At 37.8% G+C, this 14,547-nt stretch overlaps 1 protein-coding gene across 2 annotated transcripts in view; it reads left to right on the top strand.

Moving 5' to 3' along the window:
• MED13 (mediator complex subunit 13) overlaps positions 1–14,547 on the top strand; it is a 106,812-nt gene that overhangs the window by 10,809 nt on the left and 81,456 nt on the right. For both annotated transcript variants that reach the window (XM_045889301.3, XM_054510916.2), the window contains exon 3: positions 1,508–1,676. In XM_045889301.3, the coding sequence (XP_045745257.1) occupies positions 1,508–1,676 (169 nt within the window). The remainder of the gene's footprint in view (positions 1–1,507; positions 1,677–14,547) is intronic.

The raw sequence follows: 14,547 nt of genomic DNA, 5'->3' as shown, positions 1-14,547 counted from the left end.
GATTATGAATATAATCTTAATACATGCTTCTGCTTTTATTCAAAAGCATCATAGTTTATTATTATTCTATGGGTATAGTGTAGACATTTTTAGTGTTGAATTAAGGTTTTATCATTTATTTTTTACTTATATTGAAAGACGACCCATATTTATAAAATGTTCATAAAAAGTATACAGGCTATGGAATGATACTAAATTATATTTGAAATAATAAGTTAAAAGCCTAAGTATCATTTGTAGCAGAATTCATTGGATGCTTTGTTAAAGATATGAAATGGATAGAGAATAAACTTTTTTTAACTACTTCTAGACTTATCTAGAAATAACTATGTTAACATTTTTTTGGTAAGTTAACTTAAAGTGGTTAATAGATGGGGTGGCAAAATTGAGGCCGTATAGTTAGTAGGGTAGTTATAACTTTGTATTAGACGTTCTATTTATTTTTTTAAGATTTTATTTATTGATTTGAAAGAGAGAGAGAATACGAGTGGGGGGAGGGACAGAGGGAGAAGCCGACTTTCCACTGAGCAGGGAGCCCAGTGCTGGACTCCATCCCAGGACCCCGGGATCATGACCTGAGCGGAAGGCAGATGCTTAACCGACTGAGCCACCCAGACACCCCTAAAGACTTAAATTTTAAATTGAACTTCTGGGGCACCTGGGTGGCTCAGTCGTTAAACGTCTGCCTTCCACTCAGGTCATGATCCCGGGGTCCTGGGATAGAGCCCCGTGTTGGGCTCCCTGCTCAGCGGGGAGCCTGCTTTTCCCTTTCCCTCTGCTTCTCCACCTGCTTGTGCTCTCTCACTCTATCTCTGTCAAATAAATAAATAAAATCTTTTTAAAAAAATTTAAGTCTTTATATTTTAAAATTTCTTCCTCAAGTAGAGGATCCTATATTGAAGAGTAATGGGAATCATTTGGTTGAAATGAGATCGAAGGTGGCACAATGCATCGCTTGTTAGGCTCTGTGCCAAAAGCTTCCTTTTTATTCATCACTTATTTTTATAGTTGAGTCATGGATTAGAATGCTGATGGACATAACATTTTTTGAGTTAATTATTAACTGGCTAGTTTTTTTGGCAGGCTGAATGACTGGAGGAATTAGGACAAAGTAACAAGTGAGCCAGCTTAGAAATTGGCATCTTAGGTGTAGCGTGTCTTTAATGTTTCCCAGCTCATACAAATGTTCTTTGCATTGATACAGAAACCAAATCAGTATGTTTGCAATATATCATTGACTTTTTATGCAGTGGGAAACTAATTTTCAGGTACTTTAATGGAATACATGACACTTGCGCATTTTACTCCTTATGGAGTAACTTTGAAACCTGATATTTTAATGTTTAGATATATTGAAGTGGTGGTAGCTCAATATTCTGAGGTTTAGTTGGGTTTATGTAGTAGGTGTAGTAGTGTTTATGAATTTAAACCGTTAACACTTTTTACTTGGCTCTGAGTAGATATAGTGCCACTACTTTACTTTTTGTTTCTTTCATTTCTCTTGTAGAAGAGGAAGATGGAGTGTGGGAGAATGGACTTTCCTATGAATGTCGTACTCTGCTGTTTAAAGCAGTTCACAATCTGTTGGAACGGTGTTTAATGAACCGGAACTTTGTACGCATTGGCAAATGGTTTGTAAAGCCTTATGAAAAAGATGAAAAACCTATAAATAAAAGGTAAGCTATCTCATATAAACTCTTAGCATTTCTTTAGGTTTGTTAATTTTTATAGCTTTACAGAAAATGTGGACTGAAACAAGCTGTCTTACATATGCAGGAAGTTAAGTTCAGCAAAGTACTATAAGTATTCAGTTTTCTTTGACCACTTCACCCTTTCTTTTATGCATTTTAAGAATTTTCTTGAAGTGGGAATAGGCTGGATGTCTAGTGACCTAAATTTTTATTTGGGGCGATAGAAAAATGTGGGGTGAAAGCAGAGGCTTAAGCAATGAAGTATATCTTTTTAATAGTAGTGCAAATATATCTACAATACTCTGTTAAAATTAAGTAATGTTAATACTTATTAAAGATAGTGATCTATAGTTGTGTTTTGGATTGAGTTAACGCTTCTCATTCCCAAACCTCTAATTTTGCTTTAAAGTAATTTAAATTTGTGTTTTTCTATATAAGACATGTTTACTCTTAGAGTGTAATTTTCTTGAACTTTGAATTAAGCAAATTTATGACACTAATTTGTAGAGTAGTTGCAGATAGAGACACAGAAGACTTTAAGATAACTTCTTTTCCTGTGTAGTTAAAAGCTTTAGATTGCTACAGTATTTATTTATTTTTAGATTTTTATTTACTTATTTTGGGGGGGAGAGAATGCATGAGAAGGGGGGAGGGGCAGAAGGAGAAGGAGAGAGAGAATCCCAGGCAGACTCCCTGCCAAAAGCAGAGCCCAACTCGGGGCTCTGTCCCACGACCCTGAGATCATGATCCAAGCCGAAATCAAGAGTTGGATGCTCAACCAACTGAGCCACCAGGCTCCCCAGTTCTCTTTGGTTTAAATATGATATAAGATACGATCTCTTAGAAGATTTGGTCCTAAGCACTTGGTTAAATTAGTGAGGCTTCAAGAAAGATGAAACCGTAAGATGGGATGTGAGAGAAAAAGAAATTTTTTAGTTTTCCCTGAAAGATGTGAGGATATGAAGGAAACATTTGGTTATGTTGTATCATTGTTGAGATGCTGTCTTTTATGTCTTTTTTTTTTTCGTATTTTTTAAAAAAGATTTTATTTATTTGAGATAGCCATGAGTGTGTGTGGGGGGGGGAGGGGCAGAAGGAGAGGGAGAAGCAGACTCCCGGCTGAGCAGGGAGCCTGCTGCGGGGTTCGATCCCAGGACTCTGGGATCATGACCTGAGCCAAAGGCAGATGTTGAGCCACCCAGGCGCCCCCATCCTTTTTGTCTTATGTACACATTGTTTTCAGCGTGCCACTCTGGAGTCTTTTCAAACTTCTCTTTTTAGTTTTAGTAGAATGGATGAGTAGATAAGCCTGAACAAATCAAGGCTCTTTTTCTTCCTCTTTGAAAATGAACATAAACCTTTACTGTCAACAAAAAAATTGTACAAGTTAGGAATGAATTCAGTTGCAAAAGACAGAACACCTAACTACTTGGCTTATGTAGGAATTGATTTTTCTAGGTAGCAAGGAGTCTGGAGGTAGGTAGTCCAATACTGGTGTGTCTGTTCAATGATGTCATCAAGGACTCTGGTACCCTGGAGTTTTCTGTGATGTCATCTTTAGCCTTTAGCTTTCATCCACATGGTCTCTGTGAGTGTTGCCCTTACGGATTTCACTCAGTGAATTCAGGCAGGAAGAGGAAGGGAGAAAGCAAGAAGGGGTGACCCTTGTATCAGAAAATAGGTTCTTTCCTGGAAACTTTAGCTGACTTATCATTGGCTATACTGAGAGAAACAAATATTTTTTATATGGGAGCATTGCCACTCTGAACAAAATAAGGCTTCTGGTTAGTGAGAAGAAATGGAGAAGAGACATGAAGTAGGCAATTAGAAGAAGGGGAAATAAATGTCAGGTTGGTAATCAGCAGTGTTCAGCATATACATTAATACAGTTTTTAATTTTTTTTTGTTTTTTTAAAGATTTTATTTATTTATTTGACATAGACACAGCGAGAGAGGGAGCACAAGCAGGAGGAGTGGGAGAGGGAGAAGCAGGCTTTCCGCTGAGCAGAGAGCCCGATGTGGGGCTCGATCCCAGGACACTAGGATCATGACCTGAGCTGAAGGCAGACACTTAACAACTGAGCCACCCAGGCACCCCCCCCACATTAATACAGTTTTAAGAAGTCAAGCAGATAACTGAGATCTAAAATGATTAAAAGCTGCCATCTGAGCACCAAATACTAGATGTGCTCCTCAGAGGCATTCCCTTTTAATTCTTTTAACTTTTAGTTTACCTATTTAAAAATTTAAAAGCAAATAACATGCTGATTCTTGAGTTTTCAGTTATTTCAGTTATTCAGTATTAATCTATTGACTTTTTTTTTAAGATTTTATTTATTAGAGAGAGAGTGCAAACAGGGGGAGAGGGATAGGGAGAGAGAGGATCTCAAGCAGACTCTGTGCCAAGTGTGTGGAGCCCAATGTGGGCTCAATCCCATGACTCTGAGATCATGACCTGAGCTGAAATCAAGAGTCAGACGCTTAACACACTGAGCCACCCAGGTGCCCCTAATCTCTTGACTTTGTTTGATGATTTAACTATTTTACACTCCTCCCCCCATGCCAACCACTTGTATACACTCTTCTCCCTTCATTTCTTATCTTGCCAGTAAGGTTATAAGAGTTGGTAAAAACAATATCTGTTGTATATATTATGATTATATAAATATTATTTGTAGCCGAGCCATATAGTGTATTAGAATTATATTCCATTTCCTCTATATCTTTTTGTTTTCTTCAGCGTTATGATTATCTCTTTTGTCATTTAATTATCTATGTCAGAGATTGGTATCTCTTAAGTGCAGAATTCCTGTTTCATCCAATTCAAAGTGAACTTCTAAGTTTTCTACTGATCTGGATCAGTAATATAAAGAGCCTGTCTACAGGATAGAGAAGTGGGTCTAGGAGTCTGACTTACTCATTTGAACTTTCATTCTTTTTGTTTTTTGTTACACCATGCATCCACCTTCAGAGATCTACCAGTGTCTTCACTTCTGTGCCTTTCTGGGATTCTGTGGGTTTGATTCAGTTTGCATCTTGGTTTCTTCCCCTTAGCCTTTATCTACTAAGGTAGTTACTATTTTTGCCTTTGCTTGTTAGCTCCCCAAATTTTGTGCCAGTATTTTGCATTCACTTGTACCATTCTCTTTGTGCTCTTTTGCTGTCTATATGGAAGGTGTTTCACAAAGACGTAGAGGTAAATGAATGTGTTCAATGAGCCATGTAAGATACTGGAAGTATCTTTATTTCTCTTCATGAAAGAAGCTCTCTTAATGGGCTGTTATTAATAGAAGATGCAACTTTTCATACTGGAGATTTTCATGAATCGAGTAGATTCTGCTTGTTATTTACATAACGTAATTGAGCAGTAGTGTTTTTCTGTGGGCTGACCCATTTAGAAGGGGAACTAAATTCAAATTGTGTTTTATTAGTGGAGTGGTACTAGAAATAGTATATGCTCTTTTGAGTTACTCTTGAAGGATAGTTGTACAAAACTGATTTTATCCAGGACAGATAAATGCTCTCCCTCAAACCTTTTTTCATAGGAGCTTCCCTGCTACCTCCCCTCCCTTTAGAAAAACAAGTAGAAAAATCAAGCAGATAAGTCTCTCAACTGCTTTTTTTTTTTTTTTTTTTAAGATTTCATTTATTTACTTGAGAGAGAGAGAGAGCACATGAGAGGGGGGAGGGTCAGAGGCAGAAGCAGACTCCCCGCCGAGCAGGGAGCCCGATGCGGGACTCGATCCCGGGACTCCAGGATCATGACCTGAGCCGAAGGCAGTCGCTTAACCGACTGAGCCACCCAGGCGCCCTCAACTGCTTTTAATTACAGTTTGGGACTACTTACTTTTCCATTGAATTCAGTGGAATGATATTAGGAAGGTAGATAACAATTGGATTATAAATTGCATTTCTAGCCTATTATGAAGCTAAACCATTAAGCATCATACATACTGTTTTTGTTTACTGATCAAGTCACTTTTTGTTGAACTTGCATAAGCTTTTTTTTTTTTTTTTTTTTTAAAGACAGAGCGGGCAGGGGGATTGGGGGGTGGTGAGAGAATCTTAAGCAGGCTCCCCCTCACAACCCTGAGATCATGACCTGAGTCGAAATCAAGATCGGATGCTTAATTGATTGAGCCACCCAGATGCCCCAAGAACTTGTATTAACATTCTTAAAAAGAATTACAATTGTCTGGGGCGCGTAGGTGGCTCAGTCAGTTAAGTGACCCAACTTGATTTCGACTCATGTCATGATCTCACGGTCCTGAGATTGGCCACTTAGGGCTCCCCATAAGGGCCTATGTGCTCAGTGGGGAGTCTGAGATTTTCTCTCTTTCTCTCCCTCTGCCCCTCCCCCCACTTGTGGGCTCTCATACATGCTCTCTAAATAAATAAATAAAATCTTAAAAGAACACAGTTGTCAAGGAAATTGGTATTGTGAAACTGGTTTCATTTGAACAAAGGAGAAAATAATATTCCTGACCTTTTCTTTATTCTTCCTCCCTTTATCCCCATTAAATATAGATTCTCATCTTCTAGTAATCTGAATTTCAATGTAGCTAATTGTCTGTTTAACTATAACAACCTTCAGGGACTGAAAGAGAGGACATGGAATTAAATCTAGTGGTAGAGCTAGGTTAGCTGTAAAGAACCCCTCAACTGTATAGGTAATTAACCACAGAAATTTAAGATGTTATTAGGGTAATTAACACAAAGAAATTTAAAAGAATTACTTTTAAATCTACCATCTTCAGGTATTGTTAAAAGAACGACCAGTGTTTTGTCTTAACAGTTTAGATGTTTTCCTACAGTGTAGGAAACTAGATCAGATGCAGTCATTGTGTTTGCTAGTGAAACCACAGGTAAATGGCTATAATAAATACTAGTGACTTACTGTAGGTTTTAAGTAGTCTCTTAGTAAAAAGACATCACAAACGTGTGATGTTTGAGTATACATTAGGATCAAATTATTTTGAAGAAGAACCTAAGTTTGTGTTTGGTTGGTTTTTTGTCATTTGAATCTATTATAGCAGCTTAGCTGAGTGGCCGGTTAAGTTTGTATATTTAGTAAGAATTTTAAATGCTTATAGGAAGATACACAGAGTAGAAAGATATTAATAAGGATTTTTTCTTTTAAGACTGCTAGTCTAATATCTTACGCTATGTATTTACATAGGAGGTGTGCTAATTAAGTGGCAGTTGAGATTGTATAGGGGAGAATTAATAGGGAACATTTAGTATATACTTTAATTTTACTCTGTTCCCTCACCTACAGATATAGCCATATAATTAATTTCTATGGAAAAACATATATTGTTCAGTTGGTAAATCTGCTTTGAGATTTTTACTATTTAACTTCAATTTTAAAAGGCAATATAGGATATCTATGTATCGTGTATATATGTGTGTGTATAATCACGTGTGTGTATATAAATAGGATAGAATAAATCTTTGCTGAATATAACATAAAGGAAATTGGATCAGATATCTGGTTCTGTATGTTCTTTTTTTTTTTTAAAGATTTTATTTATTTGAGAAAGGGAGAGTGTGCGCGCACTTGTGTGTGTGTGTGTAGGAGGAGGAGGGGAAGAGAATCTCAAGCAGATTCTGCACTGAATGTGGAGCCCAATGTGGGGCTTGATCCCACGACCCTGAGATCATGACCTGAGCCAAAATCAGGAGTCAGATGCTCACCTGACTAAGCTACACCCAGGCGCCCCAGGTTCTGTATGTTCTACGCCCTTATTTTGGGTTCTGGAATTAAGGGTTAAGTATTAGCAAAGAGCCTGGCCCACAGAAAGAGATTTTGGTCTTGTGGGATGAAGCAGGCAAAGTTCACAGGAAGGAGAGGAGTATATCCCTAAGTATTTTATAGAGTTAATTGTAGCTAGAATATTAGGGCAAAATAAGGAATTTTAATCCCTGTTTATTTTTTTTAAGATTTTGTTTATTTATTTGACAGAGAAAAAGCAAGAGAGGGAACACAAGCAAGGGGGAGTGGAGAGGGAGAAACAGGCTTCTCACCGAGCAGGGAGCCCGATGCAGGGCTTGATCCCAGGACGCTGGAATCATGACCTGAGTCGAAGGCAGATGCTTAAAGACTGAGCCACCCAGGTGTCCCTGTTTTTTTATTTTAAAGATGTTTTAGAACTGTGCTGTTCAGGATAGTAGCCACTATTTAAATTTCAGTTACTTAAAAAAGTAAAATTACAATTGTTTCTTAGTTTCACTGGCTACATTTCAAGTACTTCTGTGACTAGTGGGTATTACAGATAGAGAGTATTGGGTAATATAGATACAGAGTATTTCCATCATTGCAGAAAGTTCTTTTGGATGGTGTTATTTACACCAGAGCCTTTACACTTATAATTAAAATAATACTTTAGAAGCTTTACTAAAGAAGTTGGTCAAGGTTGTTTTTGTTTGTAAGGCAATAGATGAAAGAATATACTTTAAATTTTACCCATAAACCTCTATTTATCTTCTGCACCTGTGGCTTTTACACAGTCCTTTTATCTCTAATATTTTAATTAAATGTGAGCAATACAAGATTTAAATTTCCTCTGGAGATACATTATTAACCATTTTATATAGCTTTAGGATGTCCTTTGGTTGGGTCCCTCAATACCTCTGAAAACTTGAACTTCTAGGGAAGCTAAGAGCAATCATTACGTTTTGTAAGGACTCATTTTCTTTCTTCCTGCCTTCTCAGGTAGCAGTGTCCCGTAGAAATACAATGTGAGTCACATATGTAATTTTAAACCTTTTAGTAGGCATATTAAAAGAGGTAAAAACAAAAACCCAGGTGAGATAAATATATTTAACTTAGTATATCCAGAACATCATTTTAGCATGTAATTAATTATGCAAAGAATATTAATGAGATTTTACTTTTTTGAGATATTTTACTACTTTTAAAGAAGTTTTTGAAGTTTAATGTATATTCTATACTTACAGTACATCTCCATTTGGACTGGCCACATTTCACGTGCTCAACAGTCACATGTATATATTGGCTGTTCTAGGGCTTTAAGTCCAGCTGAGCTTGGTATAAGGTTTATTGGTAGAAGATACTTTCTAACTAGGGTGCCTGGGTGGCTCAGTCAGTGAAGCTTCTGCCTTCGGCTCAGGTCATGATCCCAGGGTCCTGGGATCGAGCCCCACGTCAGGCTCCCCGCTCTCCCTCTCCACCCCCAAAGCCCTGCCTGTGCTCTTGCGCGCGCTCTCTCAAATAAATAAAATCGTTAAAAAAAAAAAAAAAAAAAGATATTTTCTAACTGGTCTTCCGAATCCTCTTGGAATTGTATGCTAAATTTTTTTTTTAACGATTTTATTTATTTATTAGAGAATGAGAGAAAGAGAGTGAACATGAGAGGGGGGAGGGTCAGAGGGAGAAGCAGACTCCCTGCTGACCAAGGAGCCCAATGTGGGACTCGATCCTGGGACTCCAGGATCATGACCTGAGCTGAAGGCAGTCGCTTAACCAACTGAGCCATCCAGGTGCCCTGTGTGCTAAATTCTTTTAGTTTTTATTTATCCATTTATTTTAGAAAGAGTGCAAGTGTGCGAGCAGTGGGAAGGGCAGAGGGAGGGGGGAGAGAGAGAATCTTAAGCAGGCTCCGTACCAAGCATGAGAAGCCCAATGTGGGGCTCTATCCCACCACTCTGAGACCACCACCTGAGCTGAAACCAAGAGTCAGACACCCAGCCGAGTCACCCAGGGCACCCCATGTGCTAAAATTTGAGTGTGATCTAGAATCTCAAAGATAGGGGAAACCTTCACCTTTATGTCAAGGTACCCACTATTTGTCCAGTTGGGCATAGTTACTGTCTTTTTTTTTTTTTTTTTTTTTTTGCCTCTCTGCAGCCTATGTTGGTCTGTTGTTAATGTCTCATCAAGATGATTATGCATCCTATTTTCTAAAATCTTAAGTGGTGATAAATATATTACTTATGACCCATGAAATTTCTCTTGATGCTTGAGTCGTGAGGATTTGCATAATCAGTTTTCTGCATTCTCATACTTTCCAGAAACATTTATGAGAAAAAAAATTTTTTTTAAAGATTTTATTTATTTGAGAGAGAAAGAATGAGACTGAGAACATGACGGGGGGAGTGTCAGAGGGAGAAGCAGACTCGCCACTGAGCAGGGAGCCCGATGCGGGACTTGATCCTGGGACTCCAGGATCATGACCTGAGCCGGACAGTCGCTTAACTGACTGAGCCACCCAGGCGCCCCTCATTTATGAGAAAAATTAAGTGCTAAGACTTCTTTCTTTTTTCCTCTCTGGTAAGCTTTTCTTACTATCATTTCTTACATGATTTTTGCCATAGACTCCTATAAGTCTGTCCTTTTGAACTGTTGGTTTTAGTTATGAATAATAATAGGCAAGTTTTGTTTCTGAAGGGGGAGAAACCTTTGCTTAAGCAGAACTCACCAGGCTGTGTTTAGAATTAGGGCTTAACATTAACTCAATTCTTACAGCTTTGTTATTCCAGTTTTACAATTGCTAAATCTAAAGCACAGAGAGGCTAAGTCACTTATCCAAGGTCATGTAGCTTGCCAGTGTTGGAGCAGGATTACAGGGCATGAAAAATGAGACAGGTTTTGGACCCTATAGACCAACTGTATCTTTTCTTCCTACATCTTTTTTTTTTTTTTTTTAAGATTCTATTTCTTTCTTTTTTTTTTTTTTAAAGATTTTATTTATTTGAGAGAGAGAATGAGAGAGAGAGTACATGAGAGAGAGGAGGGTCAGAGGGAGAAGCAGACCCCCCGCTGAGCGGAGAGCCCGATGTGGGACTCGAACCCGGGACTCCAGGATCATGACCTGAGCCGAAGGCAGTCGCTTAACCAACTGAGCCACCCAGGCGCCCTGTATATTTCTTTATTAGAGTGTGTGCATGCCCACGCACGTGCAGGAGGAGGGACAGAGGAGGAGGGAGAAGCAGGCAGTCTCCCCCCTGAGCAGGAAGTCCAACCCCTGACCAGGGGCCTGGGATGATGACCTAGGCCAAAGGCAGATGCTTATCCAACTGAGCCACCCAAGTGCTCCTCTACCTAGGTCATCTTAAAGTGATAGGAAGTAGTAAAACAGAACACCTAAAAATTTCTTATATTGGGGAAATAATAGGAATATAAAGAGTACTTGCAGAACACTTGAAGCTGTAAACCAGAATATCATTGTTTTCTAAGTATTCTTTATAGCATAAGTAATGTGTTCACTAAGTGAGCAGAAGTATATCCAAGATTCACAGATAAGGTGTTACCTTGTTGATGGAGATACGTTCAGAATACCTAATGTTGAAGTTAATAACTATAAATTTAAGAAATTAAAAATGTTATTTTGAGAGCTACAGAAATATAGTATAATGCAGTAGTGAAACTTGTTGGGATATGGAATAATGTTGAGAGATTCAAAAAATACTGATGCCCGTGTTTTACATTGGGAGTATGGCCTAGGCTTTGGAATTTTAAAAAGAGACCTCCAATTGTAATAAAAAACAGGTTTGGAAACTATTGAAATTAATGGAATCAATACACTTTTTCAGTGTGTAGTTCAGTGGCATTAAGTATATTCACCTTGTTGTGCTGATATCACCACTATATACAGAACCTTTTTTCATCATCCCAAATTGAAAATCTGTCCATTAAAGAACTCCTTATTTTCCCCTCCTTTCAACCACTGGTAACCACCATTCTACCTTGTGTCTCCATGAATTTGTCTGTTTTAGTTACCTTATATAAGTGGAATTAGCATAGTATTTGTCCTTTTGTGTCTGGCTTATTTCATTTAGCATAATGTCCTCAGGTTCTCATCCTTGTTGTAGTACGCACCACAATTTCATTTCTTTTTTTCTTTTTGGGGGGGTGGGGGAGGGGCAGAGGGAGAGGGAGAGAGAATGCCAAGCAGGTTCCACACCCAGCATAGAGCCCTGGCATGGAGCCCAACACAGTGCTCTATCTCACAACTCCAAGATCATGACCTGAGCTGAAATCAAGAGTTGGACACCTAACCAACTGAGCCACCCAGGCGCCCCATAATTTCATTTCTTTTTAGGGCTGAGTAATATTCTATTGTATTTTTATACCACATCTTGTTTATCTATTCATCTGTCAGTGGACGATTGGATTTTCCCCTTTTTGTCTGTTGTGAATAATGCTGCTATATATATTGGTGTGTGAATATCTGTTTAAATCCCTGCTTTTAGTTATTTTGGGAATATACCTAGAAATGGAATTGTTGGATCATATAGTAATTCTGTGTTTGATTTTTTTTTTCTTTTTTAAAGAATTGCTATAGTTTTTCATAGTATCTGCACCATTTTATATTCCCACTAAGAGGGTTCCAATTTTTCCACATCTTTACCAACACTTGTTTTCTAAAATGTATTATGGGTTGAAATGGTACATCATAGTTTTGATTTGCATTTCCTTACTGATTAGTGTTGAGCATCTTTTCATGTACTTGGTGGTCGTTTGTGTATCTTCTTTGGAGAAATACTTGTTTAAGTCCTTTGCCCGTTTTGGTTAGGATGACTAGGGTTTTTTTTGTTTTGTTTGTTTTGTTTTGTTTTTGAGAGAGAACACACACAAGCGGGGGCTTGGGGGCAGAGGGTGAGGGAGAGAGAATCTTAAGCAGGCTCCATGCCTAGCATAGAGCCTGACACGTGGATCTCACAACCCTGAGATCATGATCTGAGCTGAAATCAAGAGTCAGACACTTAACTGACCGAGCCACCCAGGGGCCCCAGGATGACTAGGGTTTTAAGTCAACATTGTTTTTAACTAGTTTTATGATTTAAGACAAGCCCTTTAACTTCTTTGTGCCTTGAGTTCCCTAACAGCAAAATGGGATATCATCTTTCTGTACCTACCTAACCCAAGTGCTAAAAATAAATTAGATATGGCCCCTCCTAAATCAGTATACATATTAAACTTTTGTATGTATAATTGGGTTTTTACAAAACCCCTTGGAGACAAATTTTTCACTTCATGTCAGTCGAATTTTTCTGATTTAAAAGTTAAGATGGTCAAGTACTCATTGGACATATGGAAAGGCTATATTGGGCCTTCATTTTATGGGCCATGGTTTTTGTATATTTAATAGACTATAAGTAATGTACAAATTACAGTAATCTTTTTAGGAAAATTTTTAGTTATATTATTTGCTTTATATGTCATGGCAAAAATCCATTTTGAGTATCCTTTTTAATTCTCATTTAATATTTTACATATGAAATGAAACAAACTATTTTTAAGAACTATACTTCACTGATTGAAAACAGTAAATATGGGCGCCTGGGTGGCTCAGATGGTTAAGCGTCTGCCTTCGGCTCAGGTCATGATCTCAGGGTCCTGGGATCGAGTCCCACATCGGGCTCCCTGCTCCTTGGGAGCCTGCTTCTCCCTCTGCCTCTCTCTCTCTCTCTCTCTCTCTCTCTCAAGAATAAATAAATAAAATCTTTAAAAAAAAAAAACAAACAGTAAATATGAGGAAGCCTCTTTGTCTTTTAAAGATAAAGAACACGAGACTGTTTTAGGTTGTTGCTTATACTTGCAAATGTTCTTGAAAATATTTGCAATTCAGATTTTAAAATCTATTTAGTTATTGAATAAGCACACAACACTCATAATCATTTTTATAGAATACTTACTCGATCCCTAAAACTAATCAAGTTACAGTTTCTCTGTGTAATAGATTATTCTTGCTGGAGTCACTTCTTAATAAATGTTTTCTTTTGACAGAAGTATTTTTAGTCAGTAATTCCCCTTTAAACTCTTTAAATTTTTCCTCCTTATTAAGAAATATTTGTCTTCTAAAGTTTCCTGAAAAATGTTTAAAAAAACTTCATAATGGTAAGAAATAGTCATTCTGACTAGTTGAATATGAATTTTTCTTAACTTTTTTAAAGCATTTTGTCTTGCTTTTAAATTCTTTTGTTGTTCAGAGAGAGAAATGCTTTGAAAATTGATTTCTGCTTGTTTTATGTCAATACTTAAAATGGGCATATCCCTCTCAGAAACTAAACATTAGTGGTTTGCTAAGACAAAAGTACTATTTAGGAATTATGTATTTATATGTTCTATTACTCAACCTTAACAATTATAGAAGAACTGCGTCAGAAAAGAGGACAAAGAAAGAAAAGTACAAATATGACTATATATGCATTCCCACATATAGTATCAAAATTATTGCATATATGCTTATTTATTTTATTTTTTTTTTAAAGATTTTATTTCTTTATTTGACAGAGAGAGACACAGCAAGAGAGGGAACACAAGAAGGGGGGGTGGGAGAGGGAGAAGCAGGCTTCCCGCCAAGCAGGAGCCCAGGGAGGGGCTCGATACCAGGACCCTGGGATCGTGACCTGAGCTGAAGGCAGGTGCTCAATGACTGAGCCACCCAGGCACCCCATATATGCTTGTCTACTTTAGATACCTTTTTTGAGAAAAATGTATGGAAGCTTAGGAGTAATTTTTGAAAATCCTAATGTTTCAGCTGGTATCAAGAATCATGTATTTTTCTTTTTTTCTTTAAAGATTTTTATTTATTTATTTGAGAGAGAGAGAATGAGAGACAGAGAGCATGAGAGGAAGGAGGGTCAGAGGGAGAAGCAGACTCCCTGCTGAGCAGGGAGCTCGACGTGGGGCTCGATCCCGGGACTCCAGGATCATGACCTGAGCTGAAAGCAGCCACTTAACCAACTGAGCCACCCAGGCGCCCCAAGAATCATGTATTTTTAACAAAGGGTATTAGAATCACACTCTTGATTTGGTCTTTTCCTTGAATCTGTGTTATATATAGGCCATACCATCACTTTGTTGAGAAATAGTTTTATTTTCTAGCCT

This window comes from Mirounga angustirostris, unplaced genomic scaffold, assembly GCF_029215605.1.
Source record: "Mirounga angustirostris isolate CCGP_5_RB_7025 unplaced genomic scaffold, mMirAng1.0.hap1 SCAF_17, whole genome shotgun sequence".
In the NCBI taxonomy this organism is placed as follows: Eukaryota; Metazoa; Chordata; class Mammalia; order Carnivora; family Phocidae; genus Mirounga; species Mirounga angustirostris.
This window is presented reverse-complemented; position numbering and strand designations above follow the sequence as displayed.